At 39.6% G+C, this 20,059-nt stretch overlaps 1 protein-coding gene across 1 annotated transcript in view; it reads right to left on the bottom strand.

The window, feature by feature from the left end:
- Positions 1-16,029, bottom strand: part of col18a1a (collagen type XVIII alpha 1 chain a) — an 89,454-nt gene extending 73,425 nt beyond the window's left edge. Inside the window, exons 1-2 of the mRNA XM_079253965.1 lie at positions 15,950-16,029; positions 15,786-15,859 (exon numbers count right to left, since the gene is read on the bottom strand). Of these exons, the coding sequence (XP_079110091.1) occupies positions 15,786-15,859; positions 15,950-15,954 (79 nt within the window). The 5' untranslated portion in view covers positions 15,955-16,029. The remainder of the gene's footprint in view (positions 1-15,785; positions 15,860-15,949) is intronic.
- Positions 16,030-20,059: the final 4,030 nt, after the last annotated feature.

Genomic DNA, 20,059 nt, shown 5'->3' with positions numbered 1-20,059 from the left:
TTTAAACACAGAGATGATTCACTTCTTTCCTTGTCAACAAAATAACCATGAGTGTAATTAATGTCCATTATTATGCGGAGAAACTACTTCATATTAATCAGCTCTTACAGCTGGAGGGAGACTACAGCTTCAAAGAAACAGTTGCTTCTCTCAAACATCTCAAAGTAGTTCAGCATGCACAAGTGTTTGAGCTGAGCGAGTTGAAGCCTGTAAAATGACTGAGGTGGAATGGATGCCTTCAAACTGAGGCTCCTGGTCCTGTTGTACTCCATGCAAGCGCCAACGTTAGTCACTCTGATCCCAGTTGTATGAAAAGTTTTTTAGTTTTTTTCAATTGTCGGGTTGTTTTTATGCATTTAAAATTCTTGAATTACCAGACCTTTCACCTGTGTTTTGTGTAATTTGCCATCCACAATTTGCAGTACCATCATTCACATATATCACCATGCATCTTTTGTAACAAGTTCAATATAAATTGTTTAAAAACTGCAGTTTCTTTATTTATTTCCAACCTTAACATGGCATTTGTATCTTAAAAAGTCTACCAACTCCAAACTGCAGATCTTTAACATGACTACCTTCTCTGCGTTGTATAGGATGTACAAAGCTAGCAGAAAGTGGAGAGCCAGAAGTTGGCTTTGATGCTTTCATCTGAGACACTTCAACTTTGAGGGTTAAATCTAAATTTAAAAAAATGAGGTGATGAACTTTGTCTGAACATGCCAACATGGAAATAGTTGATCCAAATGTTTGGACTATTTTTTTTAGACATTCTAACAAGCTAAATGATAGAAGTGTGCTATTACATAAATATGTGTTATTATCACGATTGAATTAATTTTACTTGTACTTGCAGTGCTTAATAACGTAGTGTTTGTATTATTCAGTCTGAGCTCGTTTGGTTGCATCTGTCTAAATCAGCACTCCTTTAAGGGGGAACAAAGAGGTAGAGGCAGCTCCTCTGAGGCCAGCCTGAATAGCGGGGGAACAAATTACTTCAGTCCAACTCAAAAGGGCAGAAAATTAATTTAGCAGTCTTATTACAAATTTCTTTAAGTGTATCAGATTAAGCCGTACACAGCACCTAAAACAAGATCCACACACACAGTGTCTGGCTTCTCCACTGATTTGGCTCAATTTCCCAGCAGCTTCATAAAGAATTGCACTCAAATAGAAACGTATTAAAACCATATGACAGACAGATGGGAAAAGAAGCTATTCTGCTGGACTGTTGTGTAAAAGCTACAAAGTATGCCATCAGATCTAGAGCTACAGGGAGCATGTTACCAAGCACAGCTAATGCATAAACCCCAATTCCAAAAGGTTGGGATGCTGAGTAGAGCATAAATAAAAACAGAATGTGAGTTTTTGCAGGGCTAATAAACTCATTTCATTCTCAGTAAAACATGAACAACCAATCAGATGTCGAAACTGAGACATTTTAGGATTTTTTGGAAAATATTTTTGTTTTGTTTTTTATCCGATGGCAGCAGGACAGCTTTAAAAAGCTGGAAAAGGTGCTGGAAAATTAATTAACACAGATTAGCTGAAAGGTTTATTCAGGTCAGCAACATGCCTGGGTATGAAAGGAGCATTTCAGAATGGAGGAGGCTCTCAGACGTAAAGACTGGCAGTTCCACATATCTGCAACAAACTAGGTCTAAAGGTTGTGGTTTCAGAAAAAATGATGTTCTGCTGTTTAGAATATCTGCTGATAGCATGAAGTTTGTCTCAGACTGGTGAAACTCTGCCCGTCTTTACAGCTGAGAGGCTCTACCTCTCTGAAACGCTGGTGTTATACGCAGTCATGTTACTGCATATAAAACCTGTTGCCAGGTAACCTAATTAGTTGTCAACTGCTCTTCCAATTATTTTGATTTGTAACAATTACTTTTCTGACTTTTATTTTCCTTGTTCCAACTTTGTTCCAAGAAAATGGTAAAATGTTTCAGTTTCATCCTCTGATGTTGTTTGATGGAATAAAATATAAATCGATGGCAATGTGTTTTTATTTACATTTCACACACCAACCCAAATATTTGGGAAACTGAAGTTGTTTTAATTTATTTTATTTCTGAACAACTACTGTCTGACAACGTTTTGATCATTATTAAGTTGTTCTTTTACAATAATTGTTACAATAACAATTTGCTATTTTGACAAATGTCGGCAGAACATTATTTGGGAAATAGACAAGCTGGGGGCAGCAAGGCAATAAAATATGATTCACGTCAATTAAAAAAAGCCACAACCTGACTCAGTGAAGTTCTGTCTGAATGCTTCCCCTCAGGCCTAACTTCCACTCTGACAGTGACACAGACTACAAAATGTTCCTACTTCACACTGTAAGACAACGTTTTGACTGGAGATTTTTACAGTGAGGCAGCTGCAGAACGTCGTGCACCTGCATTCTGACAAGGTTTAACCTAGTGCTGCAAATAAAAGTAATTAAATGGTCATTAAAAGCTCATTTGCTTCAGTGCTTTGCAGGAATAGCCCGTCTAAAAATCAATAATCTGAAAGGTTAAAAAGCAGCCAGATAAAGGAGTATTTTAGAACAGTGATGAACTCAGAGGACTTGAAACTCTGTGAGTCAAAAGCTGCATTATGGTCACATTCCAAGACATTCTCATATCCAATAAAGCAGAGGCCCAGGTCTTCGGTGTGCAGACTGTCCACTGACAAATATCAGCAGGCTATCAGCATTCTTCAGATTCCCATGTCAGTCACACAGGACGCTTTGACTGACCACCTAACAACCTTGATGCAATGCTTTTTGACCTAATCTTTAAGACATTTTTCTTGCTTTACATTAAACGACACAATCCACATCAGAAAGTGCAGCACAGCAGAGACAGTCTACGAGCTAAACAGCTGCTCAACAGCAAGAGGAGTGTTTTCATCACTCTGACAAGCAAGGAGTCAAAGATCAAACATCCCAAAGGGAAGTCTGGATCATTTAAACTATAAAATCCAAGTCAAGGCATGTGTCAGATGAATGATTGCTCAATTTTCAAATGTAGGACTCTAAGAAAAGGGGGAGGTTTCCATGCTGTATCTGCTTATCTTGTATAATCTTTAGTCAAGATTTGCCAAAGTCATAAAGTAAATATTGCCAGAAAGATCATGAATAATCATCAGTGGAACTGATGGAGTGATAGCTGTGCAAAAAGTATTCACAAATGCAGTGATACAGTCAGAGTAGGCAGGGGAGGCAGTGCCGACCCAAGGCAGAAAGATACAAATGTAATCATTCCATTTTAATCGTTAGTCTATATATTTTTCACTTTCTTTTATTATCATTATCTTAATAATAATCTTTCAGGTGATAATTTCCTATAGCCTGTAGTACGTATCGATTTGAAACTCATTCTTTCATTCATTCATTATCCTAACCACTTAGTCCGATGAAGGGTCGCGGGGAAGCTGGAGCCTATCCCAGCAGTCTTTGGTCGAAAGGCAGGGTACACCCTGGACACCTCGCCAGTCCATCGCAGGGCTCGATTTGAAACTGATGGCATTTAGTGCTTTTTATAGTTCAATCAAAATGACTCAACAGCACCTCCTCCTGGCCAGGCAGAGAGGCGACATGTGTTCCCACATGCGCAGTCTGTTCCTTCATATTAAACCATTTATGTAAAAAGATAAATTGCTACATTGCCTTTTTTTATATCACTGCACTATTCCAATGGTCTACACAAGTTCACAGAGAACTAATGAATTTATGCTGTGCTCTCTAAGTTGGTTGACATGCTCACCAGAGGGATGACCCTCCTAGAGAGGCCTAAACAATGATCATGTCTTTTTTCTGAGAGAAAACGTTAACATGCGTTACTGGTTGTCATGTCATACAATAGTCTGGGAACTGCTACTGAATAATTTAGCTAGCTTTGCAAGTTTTCAGTGGTGTCTTACGATCTTGATTGTGTTGGATTAAGCAGCCTCTTACCTCCCTACACATTTAAAATATGATTCGAGTGTCAAGCACAGTTTGCGAATGTCTACCTACCTAACCCTAACCCTAGAGCTCCTGGCACGTGCCTGCACAAGCACCACAAATTTCAAATGAGTATTTGTCTCAAGTATCGGAGTTTTAAGACATTTAAAACTTCACTATAAAACACGACTAATGACGGATGAAAGATGTTATTTGCGCTTTAAGGGCTAAACTGCATTCTAGCGGGTTGTTTTATGCTGTTAACGTTTAAAGTGACAAGGGATTATTTTAAAACTACTGTAATTCTCCCAGATTATAGCCTTTCCTGTGTCACTGTCTCCTCTGCAATATGTTAAAAACCACATTTAGATTCAACTACGAAAAGTTCAGACCCACTAACAGCCTTTGAAACTTGAAGTTAGGAGGAAACTTTTTCTGTGCTTTATATATTTCATCTTTTGGGATGATGTACAGCTCCAGTGGTATAGTGCCATTCTGACAAATCCGTCAAATTTTTGTTTTTTTAACAGCTAATCATCTGCTGTAAGACGACCTGCCGTAACAGGTCCGAGCAGCAAGCTGGCTATGGTGCACATTCATATGCACATCCTATCAGCAGTCAGCATAATGCCAAATATGAACTTCTTTCCATTCGTCTTGTCACAGCTTAATGCGAGCATAGGTGGCCTCATCCACTGATGACGTGGGCTTCATGTGGGAAGAATGTGCATTCAGATGTCTTTTCTGCAACAACTAAGAGCTGACTGTTAGATCATCGCGCAAGTCTATGGAGTCTCATGGGATCGTTTTCCAGTTCTTCTAAGCAGTCTCACTCCGGTGCTGAGGAGCAGCTTTCCAGAGCACTTCAAGAACATGTCAGTGTAGAGCAACATTTTGACAGTAAATAAGAGGGTAAAGCACGTTTTTACATCACCGGACTTTGACTTTTCATCGAAAGTAATATACTGGTTGAGCTGGTTTTCAGATTTGTGATTACATTTAAGAGAGAATTACTGAGATGTAAAAGCTATGCCTCAATTCTAATTCTTGCTGCCTGGCTACTGAGCACCAATCATATCTAATTCACAGATATATGAGAAGGACAGGCTGTGAAATTTCACTAAGCCGACCCCCAACAGTCCATAGGAAGAAGCTTCTCATCCTTTCAGAGGGGTGTCGACTGGTGCATAAACTTTTATCTTACTCGTCACAAACCTTTCAAACACCACTCTGTTGATATTACTGGCCAGATTATACTTCACCTTCAACTGACACTTTAATCCCCCATAATGAATGGAGACAATGGCTGGAAAGGAATGACGTTCTGCCAATGGCTCTATCTGAGGCCCGGAGGGGATACAGTAGATGAAGAGGCAAAAGTGGAACAAAGAGGGCTTTCATCAACAAAACAATATCAGGATCCTCAATTAGTCCAGGCCAGACCAGAGTCCAGGGTGCCAGCACTTATTGTTCCCCAACAGCCCACTTTGGCACAGAAAGCCCACAGGTCATGGTCTTCCTCTGCTTCAGCTTAAGCAGAGGCATGTTCTAATCCGCGTGATGGGGATTTGGTGAGCTGGTACACCAACCTGGTCTCAAACAAGTGAACTTAGTGAACCAGCAGGGTGATGAAGACGATTATCAACCCAAAAGAAAGAAATATGACTTTTGAGCTGAATGTAAGAAATTCAGAAATCATATTAAGTCTCCATGAAAACTGCTATTCCAACACAATGCAAGAAGTGTTAGTAGAAAATAGTCACTACTCAGACTGAAACACTGCACTCCAACTAATTGTCATCATTGTTCCCTACATAATGAGACTCTCTCCTGTAACACCAAGTACTTCTTTTAACAATTATTGTTATGTTGTTCTTTTTTTTATATGAAAAAAAGAGATTTACAGCAAATTTACAGAAACTGATTGTCTAGTGACTGACTTTTCAGGAGACTAACCTGTTAGATGCTACAACAGGAATAGATGGCTCCACTGTATCCTATTGACTACAGGTTTTAATCAGCATAAACTCTGAAATAATTCAAATATTTCATTTTAATTAACTCAGAGCTCAGCAGGAATTAACCATGAGCTGCCAGCTTCGGTTCAAACCGGTGAAATCTAAAGTACACTTCTTGTCAGCTTGTTGGTTTTGTCTGTTAGAATCATTTTGTGAGCATTCAGACTTATGAAATCCACAACGAAAACTAAGGGGGGTTAAGGCATGGATTACTGTGTGCACCCAGATGTTATGTTTCCATCAATGCCGATCAGAATCAGCGCTCCTAGCTACCTGCAGCTAATTCAGAGCAATGAAGCAGCGGCTTTATAGCAAGTGTATCTATCAGCACAGAAAGACTACAAACTAATTTGCAGAGATGAAAATGGAAAAGAAGAATGCAAAGAATTCAAGCACGGAGACACTGAACATGGATGCAAAAATGCCACTAAGCAAAAATAAAGCATTCATACAGAAATATAAAAGATACATCATTACAATGTTCTTTTCAAGTAGAAGAAAAGAGCCATCCTAATGTCCATCATCAGTACTGATAACACTCTGTACTGCAGCTAAATGCTCATAATGTCTTGAATTTGTTGTCGATAATGTTAGGGAGACCACCGTGAGAAACATCTTTAGCAGAATCTATTACATATCGTATATCTGTCAAATCCAATCTCACACAAAGTAAAATTTAAGCTAAAACTACTTGATGCGTCACAATAATACACAAGTAAACTCTGATTAAACATTAGCAGAGTTCTTGTTAAGACTTGTTCTCAGTGTGCTTGTATTCTTCCTCTCGGGATTTGTCTGCAGAAGCACTTACTTTCAGACTCTGAAAGTAATCTTTAAACTTCTATTTATTTGTTTAGGATTAGAGATTAGACCTTAGAGTTTTGATCCAAGTGGATCAGATTTTTCTGTCTGCTTGCTTTCCCACCTTGTATTCCTTCTTTTTACTTGGCTGGCCATCTAAAACAGGAAACATGAGGTTGCAAAAACCTTTACAAGACAAAGACTATTACCACGTGTAAATAATAAGGTCATAAACTGCATTTGTGAAGCAAGGGGGTCCTATTGAATATGGCTCTAAATTAACTTTCATGGGATGTTTCAGCCAGTCAAGTGGCAGGAAAAGGGAAATTTACTGCAAACCTGCCAGGCCACCTTCAACCAATAATGACTCTGTCTCGGCAGACAAATAGCCCTGCAAATCTTTCAATGGACGTCTAAACATTTATCATCCCCACGGATGGCCTATGTTCCTCTTCTCCTGCCTCCTCAATGGATGGCACTGTGCCACCTGGCCTGTAACAACCTCTGAGTGAATAGAGAGCGCCCTTTTTTGTCTACAAGTTCATGATTCACGCAACAATTAGCAGCTTCCAAGTTATGAGCAACCGAAGAATTCCCTTTGTGAAAATCCAGGCTGGGCACATGATCAAACATGAGGCAAAGATGCATCGTCATCAAGGTTTCCTGCAGTACACGAGACACCTCAAAGGAAACAGATGCATTTACAAGACTCAACAAACGATAACAGGAACTGCTGTTTCAGTCTCCAAGTCTTTTTATCCATTGATCTCAAACCAAATGCACCTGGAGAACTTGCTTCTCCTTTACCGACTTACAGCAAGAACAGGTCATGTCAGTGCATTTCATATCCCCCTACTAAGTCCCTACTTCTGGCAAACCTATACCAAAGTAAAGGACAGGAGGCACAGGACTCAGCAAATCCCTCTTTTGTCACAGAAGCTCTAGCCTGGATGGTAATCTCCCCATCCCATAGGATTCTCCTTCGTTCACACCCCCATGGTGTGAGATTTGTGAGAGGGTAAAATAGAAGTGCCTACAGACATGGCGGCTCTTGAAGGACGGGTGAATGAGTGGAATTCAAGGATGCCTTGAAAAGCGGTTTGCACATCATGAGAGTCAATCAGAAGATAAGACATGGAGAGCGAAAAGAGGGATATAAGAGCATAATATAAGTGAATTTCTAAACGCACAATGGCATTCCCGAGAGGGGCCTCGTGAAATGTTGAATGGTCTATTCATTCATTTAAAAGAAGAAAAAAAAAAGAAAACCGCATTGGGTGGTAGCTGATGCTTGCGTTAACTGTGTTCACATCTGACTTTTAAAATGCTTATTTCAGATCGAAATCTGCAAAGAGAGCATTTCCAAAGTGAAAAAGGATCGCATCGCCAGAAGAGACATAATGCAGTCCACACAGTGTCCAAATCAGCCATAGATCATGGAGAGTGAAAAGCTGGAGGTATACATTTCTTAGGACAAGAGAATGAAAATGTGAGGTGGAGAGCAGGAAAGGGGTGAGGGGGGGGGGGTCTCTTGTTTCATGTCGCTCTGTGTTCAGCAGCCTGTCAGTGAAGACTAGAGAACACTACCTAAAGCTGAAGACTGGGACATAGTGCCAGGTACAAAGATCCGGTTTCCTTTGCGACGGCAAAATACGGCTTTGTAGAGGAGAAATCTGCACCTGGTTGCCATGGAAACCAATTTTCATCCAAACTACAGCCAGCAGTGCTGACAAACTGACCACCCAGAGTAAGGTGTGTCTGCTTGGGAAGTTTCTTAAAGAGGCCAAATGGCTCTCAGCACGATGGCTTGGGTTTGGGGTAACAGTGTACTATTCCACCTGGTTGCCATTCCTGCGCCCAATAAATGTGTGTTTCTTTTTAGTGTTGTTGGGCAACATTTCCCAAATACATATAATAAGTATCGTTAAAGACATTTAATGGAATCACAGTTTACTAATTGCAAGTTTGGGTGGGAACACTGTGTCACTGCCTTTTTCTAAATCAGATCTACTGGTCACCTTTTAGACAACTTAGTGGGTTTTTTAGATCTTTCAGAGGGAAGATAAGAACAAAAATTTGTTATTAAATGTTAAACATCTATCCATCTTCAAACTTTTTGCACATACTCACAACTTCACCATACCTCCAGCTTGGATACAACATTTCACACACCAGAGCAGCAGTAGACTAATAGTCAATAGTAGTCAATGTTTGCAGAGTTCTACTATTTTACTATGTTTTTGTTTGTTTGTTTATGTATCCTTTAACATGCAGACTTTGCAGCACCCGACAACAGCAATAACAAGGAACGGTGTTTGTTTTTATATATATAACTTCTATAATTTTTTTTTAATGTAGCAAACACTCAATTGCTACTCAAGCACAATTTAAGTGATAAAACCAAAAAAAAAAAAATCTAATGAGACCAACAACATTTTAGGAAAGTCAAAAGGACTAGAAAGTTTTCAAAGGTAAGGGTGTCATGACTGTTTATAAAAGAAGCCACCACCAAAAGTTCAATCTTTCCATGCGAGAACGGGCCTTAGAAAACTACCCTGTGCCAAAAAACCCCACATTTTTCTCTCCTAAATTGTAAAAAAAAACTTGATCTTTTTACACTTGGAGCTTCAGATTGTGGGAATAAAATTCTATGATTCTGGGAAAATTTCAGTGTGTGACGACCGATCCTGTTGGATGTATATCATCTTCAATCTGTTAGAGCTCTGTGACACGTCATCATGATCAGGATAGTACCACAGGCCCATGAGTACCTTGACAAATCATTTTCACTACATAGTCAAAGTTTTCTGGCAGGATTTATCTCAGATGGACAGAAATACACTGGACATGTGTCCGGTGATCAAGGGAGTCCATGTTTCAGCTGCTTTTGGGAAAATGATGTTTGGGTCTAGATACCAAGAGGAAGTCAGTCCAGGTTGTTGACACTGAAAGATGCTCAATATGAAATGAGGGAGTATTAGTGCCCTTTACACAGGTTACATGTATATAAGTAAAGATATAATTAATGTAAAGTCAATTACTGGAATTTTAAAGAGATATATGCTATCTTCAATGAGGCATCTTCTCCCATAAAGACAATAGCATATCTAAATCTACACAATTTACCACAGAATGACCTCATGGGAATGATGTGAACTTGAATGACTTGCCAACAGTCCACATCTTTCTCTGTAAAATTTGTGGTGCATCATAAAGTGGAGAATCAAACACCTAAAACCTGCTCAGCATCTAAAATTTTGTATTACATTTTGTAATAACTTTTGTATACAGCAAGAATGAACACAGATTCCTGTGAAAAACTGCGAAGATAAGCATCTACAGTTCCAAATCAATTAAATAGCATCATTAAAAGGCAGATGATGTAACACAACAATAATATAACACTATCCTAGTTTTTTATAAACCTTTCCATCACAGATAACATAACCAGATGGGGGGTGGGTTTACCACTGTTAATCTATTATAGAAACACATTCATTTGGATAACTAAGTGAATGACACTTGCCCTGTTAAAAAGAAACTTGTAGGTGCAGAATTCAGATTTCACAATGTTCCCCATGTGGTCTGAAGCCACAAAAAAGACTAAACAAAACAGTATCGCACACCAGACTCCAAAAAACCCCGGTGGATTTCCAGGGGTTACTCCGCATTCTGATCTTGAATACAAAACGTGCATATTGCATCGAGTCCTGTAATTTGCAGGCCTTTACACGATACAGTACACTGACTGCTACTTACATTACCTGGGAAAGACAAGCAAATAAGTGAGGGTTTCACCTCAAACAGGAAAGAAGTGCTGAGAGCTAAGGCAGCACTCAGTGTACCATTAGTTCTGGAGATAGTTGGGTGTACAGAGCAAGTGGTCCTACAAATCCTCTTCTCTTGCAAACACAAGCAGTAATTATTGTGTCCCTCTGTAGTTTGCTGCTGTCAACCCAACATTTTGACATCAGGGACAGCATGAGAGAACAGCTGAGTGCACCTGAAACACTGAGTACTGGGAGCACATAAAAATACAAATAACAGCTGTCAGCAGCATTCAAAAGGATGCTCAGCCCTGAAAGAAATGCAAAGCACACACACACACACACATACACTAAAAGACATAAATCTTTTCACTACATCCTGTTATATGCTTTAAAATCTTTGCAGTACCTCATTGCTGTCACCTATATGCGTAGGTTTTGCTCTAAAATACTAAATAATTATGCTGTTAACCCCTGAAGTCAGTATGCAAAGGACCAAACGGGTGTGGCACTTTCTTTGTGAGCTCATACAAACGCAACACACAGCTGGCTAAAGCTTTGTCAAGCCCCACTGTGACACCAGAGAAAAGACTGAAACGTAGCATTATTTTTCCCTAACCACAGCCTTTTTGGCTTCTGTGTGGGGAAAACTGGTGAGGAATTGTTAAGTTATAAATGTGGTTGCAAGAAAACAAGAGCTGAAAATCCAGCGATGCATCATAAATGTTGAAGATACTAAATATTTACTGGAAGGCATGGATCTCAAACAGCTACTCCCAGGTGTACTTGTACGTTTATGCAAACAGTGCTCCCAGTGATGCAGGAGTCCTTCTCTGACTGGGCCATGTGGTTCTCTGTATATGGTAGATTTAGACATGCAACTCCTCAGATTCGCTACATGATCCAGATGGGCTGAATTAAGCACTCGGAACAGGATGTGACCACCGTGATCCTCTAACAAAAACACATCCACTTTAAAGTAAACCACACCAAATCGAGATTGCCTTTGTGTTTCTCATAATGAGAACTTTTTTTCCCCTCCACTGACTTGCTTTTCAGGGTGTTGAGTCCCGCCCCAGGGACTGCTGATGACACCACCGCCTTTATGAAAAGGTCAGATTTTACAAGCAGCAGAGCAGAAGAAAAATGTGGTTCTCGTCATCATTTTTCAGGTAAAATCAGATTTAAAAAATTATGTACAAAATCAGTCAAAAAGTTGAACATTTGAGTGAGTAGATAGGTCCAAACCATAGACTGTATATAAAGAGATGGACGGAGCCTCTGGGACGTCACCCATAGGTTTCTGAAGAGCTGAATTGAAGCTCAGTGGACGGTTCCTACCATCGCCATGTTGGCAGCGTCATGTGCGTCACCCGGAAAATACAAATATGGGAAAAGAGGTGGTGCTGAGAGGGGGGCTGGGAGCGTCATGGTGGATGATTGACATCTATCAAACTCCAAGCTTTCTGTAACTAAGAGCTAACCGAGCTAACCCGGAGATAACAGGAGCTAACCAGCTAACGGAGGTAAGCGGGCTAAAGCTAAGTCACGTTATTAACCGGCTAAAAACCGCGGTTGTTCTACGTTCTTCTGACTTGAAGCCGAATATCGGTACCTGTCAGTCAAAAGGACCCGACCCTAAATATGCCGAACTCAGAGATTAAATTACTTTTAAATGGGTGAGTTAGAAAAAAATTCACTCCCCCCACAGTTGTCATGAAGGTAAACCTGACCTATTAAACTGAAAATGGATTTTTGAACCAGGCTGTAAACATGTTTATTTGTGCTGTAAACATGTTTATTTCTGCCATGAAGTTGGCCTCTTTAACATGGGAGTCTATGGGGATTTGCTCTGTTTTGCAGCCAGCCCCTAGCGGATGAAGGGGGAACTGCAGTTTTAAGCACTTCCGCATAGGCTTCACTTTTAATCGCCGGAGGTTGCCGCTTGGTCCAAACACTGTACTAATACAGTATACTGATAGCAATTTATAACAGTCTGCTGGACTAGGTATGAATCCGTTGACTGCAACATTCAGCCGGTGTAAGTCTGCCTTCACGGTAACATGTTCCCCTCCTCGCCTGAAGTGGCGCTGCATCACAAATCACTGCAGGAGGAACCAAGACAAACAACCAACAAGAAAACTTGCTAATCTGCTATTAATGCAGGGCAACTTCCACTACTGAAGTTGCTGTATTTGTTTTACTTGAAGTGAACCAAGACGTACTTATGGACCAGTTTGTGTCACATTCACACCTTCAAAACAAACCAGACATTTCAATCTAATGAACTGGGACTTCATTTGAAAGGGCATGTCTGAATGTGCCCTAAATAAAGATACTTGTCTCTAACTAATGATCTGCAATAATATTCACATGTAAAAACAGTCGTTTCATTTAATTCTAAGAAATAAAATAGTTCATGTGACTATCGGCTGGATATGCAACTGTTTTACTTTAATTAGCATTTGCTAGTAACGATTTACTATGGTAGTATCAATTTACTGTTAAATATCCAGGAAAAACCCACAAGAATATGTTGCGATTGCCAGGGCATGAAATTCACTGTGGGATTGCTCAATCCCAGACCTAGCTCTTATAATGCCGAAATTCCTGCATTCACCACTAACAGCAATAATAATGTGCAGTAAACGTTCGTGTCTGATCTATAAAACTAAAAGATGTCCTAAGATATGTACTGAATAACTGGACAGCTGGTTCTGCTCTAAATCTTTTAGATCTGAAGAGTAAGTCGTGCATCTCCTCACAATGAAAGCTAAAGACTTGTTGAAGGTTTTTCAAGTTTGACAGACTTCACTGAGCCTGATTGTACACTCCCATAAAAACCAAACCCGTAAAAGACAAAACTGTATGATGGTGCGAGGGTTGGAACAGCTGGATCTCCCCACAGATTTATGAACAGAGCCCACAACTGAATTGTAAGATCGTCACTTCATTATGTGCTCAACTGCAAATTGTAGGGAGATGCTTTCCAAAATCAAGTTACATCAGAGCGACATCATGCTAAAAAGAAAACAAAAAAACCAATGGTCTCTGCATGCCAAATGGAGACTGGGGACTAAATGACAACATGGCATGAGCCAGCACCAAACACCTGCAGGGGGTTGGGTTGGGTTGGTGGTATTTGAAGAATAATAAAATCATTCTCAGACATTTTGAATAATATTTTGGCTTGCATATGCAGATAGGTATGTGCATATTTTTGGTATAAATCCAACCAAACAACAACAAAGGTAAACAACATGTCTCTAAAAATCTGGAAATTTAAACATAAAAGTAATAAAATCTTCATTTGGAAAATAGTCATTTTGCATCAACAAACCTGGGATTTTATGTCTCTACTGACTCTCCACTGGCACAGCCGACATCAACCTTGTTTCACCACCACCTGTGGGATCAGTCGTGTCCATCCGGGGTGGAAGGAAAAGCATTTCCAGATCCATATTCGATTACTGTGAGACTCCCACCCGCAACCTCACACACACAAACAGATGCTTAAACCGAGTCAAACCCAAACAAAGTCCACAGCCAGACAAAAACCGTCTACTTAACAAAAGTCTAATTAACTTTCTAAACGGTGGCGGCTGACACACAACACAGCAAAACAAATGCCTGATGGATCCTGAGGCACCTCCATGGATGTTGATTATGTGTTAGCAGGTTTGCTGACTAGAAAATCCAACGATTAGACATCTCAAGGTTCAGCGAGTCAACAGAATCTGTGCGCAGACGACCCATTTATTTCATTTAATGGTTACAATGATCCGAAGCAAGGCCACAGTCTCCCAGCCGCTCATCACAGAAAGCCACCGTGCTTTTTAACACACACAACCTGGCTTTTCTTTTAGCTTCATTCCGCACTATTTTTCCAATAACTTTTTATTCCTCTGACCATCAACACTTTACACCAGAAAGCAAAGAAACAGCAAGCCAGCTGTGTCTTTTAATGCTGGATCTAATTCAACCATTAAATGGCACAGTGGGGGAAATGTGGAGAGGGATTGGATGGGGGCTTCCCTAACAGCCGTTCCCCTCCCCCGGCCGCGTCCTGCTCCCCTCTGAGGCAAAACCACGCTGGGTGCATGTCAAAGATCACATGACAATAGGGATTCTTGACCCAGCTTGGGAGTGGGAATGAATCAGACCTAATTCAAGCATGTCGCAGGCAGCCCAAGCTTTGCTCTTGAGACAGAGTGGCAGGTCTTTTCAGGCTGCAGCCCCCCCCCCCCCCCCCCCCCCCCCCCCCCCCCACACACACACACACACACAGCTCAGCATTCCTGTCTTAAGAGTTACCACCTGCATATTGCACTCATCTTTACCTGATTCAGACACTATCCCAAAGTCTGGTGTGTTCATTTAGCTCCATTTTAATAATCAGAGGAATTGCAAACGTTTCAAAGACAATAATGCTGAATCCCACCAACCCCTTGTACCACCAAGAGCCGTATCTAGTCATTAGTGATCATGGTCAATCAAATATTAATCATCATCCTCTCAGTTTCGCCTCCATCTCATCTGACAGCTTCAGTCCAGATGATCAATTACTAAATTAAACGCACAACATGAGTGTGTTTCAAAGACAAATTCATCAGAGGAAAGAAGACAGACTGTTTAACCTGTGGGGCTCCAACACCACTTCCTTCAATCAACCATAAGGGGCTCAGGACGAGATGCAGCCGCTTCAAACCACAGCAACAGTTTGTGTTCAGATGCAGAACAAACAAAGAAGGAATGCAAGTGTGCTGAGAATGCACAGCATGCGACGGACGTTTGGAAAAACTTGCACTCTTTGAACAAAGTTGTGCGTTTTATGAGCATCAGCACAGCTCTGCAGCAGCACAGCCAGACATTTAGCAGTTGGCTTGTTAACACAGCACACAGCATGCCACCAGGGAAAAGTAGACAAGAGTGTGCAAACATCACGCTCCACATGCTGAAGCATCCCACTTGTACAGCGGTGATCCTGCTGATTAATAACCAGTGAACTGTTGCATAAATGGATCCCCTGAAGAATGAAAATCCGTTTCTGTAAAAGTTGTTCAACAAATCCAACAAGTTTACTCCAGTTAGTGGACTTCTGGTTGGTGTTCTAAGCAGTGTGTTTACATATTCTAATAAACAGGCAATGGAAGGAGAAAAGTTTGCAAATATAACGAGATTTCTTCAAAGAAGCTGCAAGATCCAGGCTTCTGATACCTGAAAGGCTGCCATCAGTGTCTTACTTCCAGCATCTTTTCTTACCTGGCCATTGCAGCGCAACTGGGATGGCGAGAAGGAGGACGCAGCAGACAAGGCGCTTCAGCCATGAAGAACACCTGCGAAGGAAACAGCACGCGATCACATGCACAGCCTCAACGCAAAACTACAAACTGCAGGGGGGAAAAAAGTTGCCATTGAAGCACTACCTCATCTTTATGTTGTTTCAATGCAGCGGAGCGGGGAAGCTACATGGATTGTTTTGTTTTTCAGTGGAGGGGGGAAAGAGAGAAAAGGCGCGCGAGTAGTGATCCCAGATTTGTAGGTCCGACCAGAGTGTTACTGGGTCCGACACCGCTGCTGCTGCTGCGCGCGCGCGCCTGGAACAGCTGATGAGGACGCGCAGCTCTGCTGGAAGCGAAGAGGAAGAGTAGAGAAGAGGAGAAGAGACCTGTGTGGCTTCACAGCAGGCAGGCACTTCCCCCAGGTCCTGGAAGGGAACTACTTGGTCTCTAAGCCTGCTAATAATAATAATAATAATAATAATAATAATAATAATAATAATAATAATAATAATAATAATAATAATAGTAATGACAATAATATTTTATGTTACTGTTTATGTATCGATCTATCTTCTTTCTATTTTAGTATTTTGTTACATTTATATTTAGTTTTTTTGTGGGGTTTTTTTTTGTGGTTTTTTTTTTTTTTGTTAAAATTATGGTTATTTAAAACGGGAATTTAAAAGGGAACTTTAGGGGAAACGAAGGTTTGGATTTCAGTAAATAATAAATTAATTATTACGAGTTAAGTAGACAATAAATAAAAGAAGGTTATAAAAGACACATCTAGTTATGTTTTATCAACTATAAGTTGGTTTATATTACCCTGCATGTTGTGACTTTAACCCCTGGAAATTTACACGATGCTTCTGAAATTTATTTTATTTTATTTCTTTCTATACACAGTTATTTATAAACTAAATTGAACTAATCTGATATCATATTTCTTTATGTACTTACTTATTTACTTGTTTGTTTTATTTATTTACTGTTTTGATATTCATTATATACTATTTATTTATTTATTTTCATTATTCATTTTTTACTATTTATAAATGTTTAACCGTATTTTTTCATCTTTTTTCCCACTGTCTGTTATTTTTTATATATATGTACATAAATTTAGACATTTAATTGGCTTCACAAATGTGTACTTCAGTGATAACTTCATTTGATCCATACCACAAGTTTTAGTTACCGACTTTCATTTTAACTTAGCAAAGTTGTCACATGGTGTTGTGACTTTTATATCCTTTTATATCAGTTTGGACAGATTAGCACTGTTGGTGAGATGATGCCATGAATGCTGAATTATGATCAAGAGCCTCCTTGTGTTGGTATGAAACATCTTATAAAATTACATACAGAAGCACATATCCTGCATTAACATCCTGCACTTTGGTATCTGGTGCTTACGATACTATAACAATAGCATAATAGTACCATAGTAATACGATACAATAATGATATTATACAGTGTGATACAATGAGACAATACAACATGATATTTTATAGTCCCCAACTGACCTCAAGTGCTGTCACAGTTGTTGCCTTGATAATATCGATGCACCACACAACACACTAATAAACCTCTGTAATCTACATTTAACTGCCCAACCTCAGAAATATATTGCACAATACTTATTACGCATAAAGTCAGAAAGACGGCAACGATTAAAAAAATAAAAATAAATAAATGATGCTCCTGCACAACCCCAACAGCCTCAAAAGTGAGATTACATCATCCACATGGACATAAAATATTTTTTTTTAAAAAGGGTTAAATCTGCCTTTCAGAGCTCAGTAAATCCCAGCAGAACACTGCAACTCGTCCTCAAGATAGATAGTGTGTGATGGGTTGAGCATAACTCTCTGGGCTTGTCTGTATACACTGCAGGTGGATGGAATGGAGAGGTTTCCAGTCCTCCCAGTAACCTTCATGGCAGACTGTAGCAGACACAGCAGCTTCTGCTGTATCATGGGGACATTTATGTAATGCTGCTCTCCGGCACAGACTGAGAAAACAGAAACATTTTATGATTTGCAGCAAAAACACCAAAAGTCTGAGTGAAGGAAATGATCTTTGCTATAAACTGGAACACAAAACATCCATTTTTAATCTGGTTGAGACTTTTATGGAAGAACAGTGGAGCGAGAACCCACAAAGCCTGAGGCCCTTACACCATCTGATTGATTTATGTATGTATGTATGTATGTATGTATGTATGTATGTATGTATGTATGTATTTATTTATTTATTTATTTATTTATTTATTTTTTTTTTTCGTTCAATCAATCTTTTATTTATTTAATTAATTAATAAAATTATTCATTCATTCATTCATTCTTTTATTTTTTATTTATAGTAACAAAATAATGCCCATCACTGAACAAAACAATTAACTTAAGTGGAATACACTGATTGTAAATAACATCAAGGGAAAACAGATGAAAATGAGTTAATGGCTAAGAGCTAACACATTTACACATGTGTGTTTATTTATGGGGACTGTCTCTATTTTAATAAACAAATTCTACCAAAAATCTGAGCTCGGTTCTTTCCAGTGCAGTCGTTTATATAACGAGTAAAATAGACTGGAAATGTTCACATGTAAACAAGTTTCTTCTGATTAAATGTATGTAAACACTTCATAGCATGTTGAGGTTATGCTTGAGCATGTAAACACAGCTAAAGAAACAAACCTGTAGACCCCAAAGCTGCGCTTGTCAGTCGACATGAGCTGCACTGAAAAAGCCAAGCATGAGCTGTGTAAACTTCATTTCTACTGGAAAATCTGCTGTCACTGCCTTCTTAGCTCAGAAGAACAGACTTGACAAGGTGATGACCCCATTTACAGCTCTGAAGGAGGCCTGTTTATGATAGTCTATCTAACTCAGGTAGGTTAAAAAATTTGATGTATGCATCATAAAACTGTGGTGTTTATCAACTTAATAAATTAAAGTTGGCCTCAAGTGTGTTTTGAAACAAGCTTTTTTTTTTTTTTTATATCTAAAAAGCCTGAAGCCAAATTTTGAGCCTGAATTAAAGGGCAAGTGATGTAAATACATGCAAACGACAATAAAGCATTTGATGTTTGATCATTTATTCATCAGTACTGGAACATTTCCTAAATATTTGGATCACAATTAATCCGAAATATTCCAATCAGGCTACAACACAGTTTACAACACACAGTTGTAAAACCAAAAAAAAAACCTGCACTTACACAAAAAGCCCAGCAGAGGATGGAGTTGGTTTTCTTTTAAGACCCTTCTGTTTCTGTTTCATTCACAGCTCATAACGTTAGGTTTTCTATGTCAGGTGCTTTATTCCCCCCCCCCCCCCCCCCCCCCCCCCCCCCGTTTGTCTCTCTTTAGACATATTAATGTATTATCACTCACTTTCACAAGACATACCACTTATTTATTTGCATCTTAGTACAGAAACACCATCATGTCAGACATGACTTTGCAGGTTTATAATCAAGTAAAAGTGAGTCTGTGTGGAGTTTTTTTTTTTTTTTTTTTTGCCATGCTGTTATTAATGATCTGACAAACATGTCACCATGTTCGGTCATCTCTGTGTTAATTAGAGTCGGCTTTGTAAGCCTCCAGGGTCTGTCTGAACACGCTCAGAGCTCCGTGGACGTCTGCTCTGCTCACATTCCAGCGTCAGGGAAAAGAAAGACCAAACTGTGTGTTAAATGTTGCAGTATAATCTTACACTGAGCAGCAACTCTTTCAGCAAAGACTCATATATAGTGCACCCTGCATCTCCATAACGAGAACATAACTTCACTAATCACTTCACAGGAGCAATGCGTCACACATGTGCTAGTGGTAGTTTCGTCCTTTTCTTAGTACTGGTAGAAACAATGGAAGGCTTCCTGCATGAGCACAGGGAATCAAAAGCTAATTAAAATCTCATTCGTGGAATGGGACCTAACGAAACCGGTTCAGCATCTGTTTAAAATGTAAATGTGGAAACAAGGTATGTTGTTTTGCATGTAAATGATACTGTGATGCTGTAAGTGATACCGTATTTGGGAGGTTAGCTGATCACCAATGTGTCAATTAAAAGAAAACATGGTGTATGTTGGAAACTGGACTCCAAGATTCTTAAAGATGTTATGCTTCAGTCTTTCCAAGAATCCATCTTGGCTTACACATGGGGGCCTTATAATGTCACCCAATCCACAATACTGCAGGTTGTCTTCAGGTAAACAGGCATCGGACTGGAAACAAGTGTAAAAA

This window comes from Telmatherina bonti (assembly GCF_933228915.1).
Source record: "Telmatherina bonti genome assembly, chromosome: 15".
Classification (NCBI taxonomy): Eukaryota; Metazoa; Chordata; class Actinopteri; order Atheriniformes; family Telmatherinidae; genus Telmatherina; species Telmatherina bonti.
Note: the sequence above shows the minus strand (reverse complement) of the source record. Positions and strands in the feature narration are given on the sequence as shown.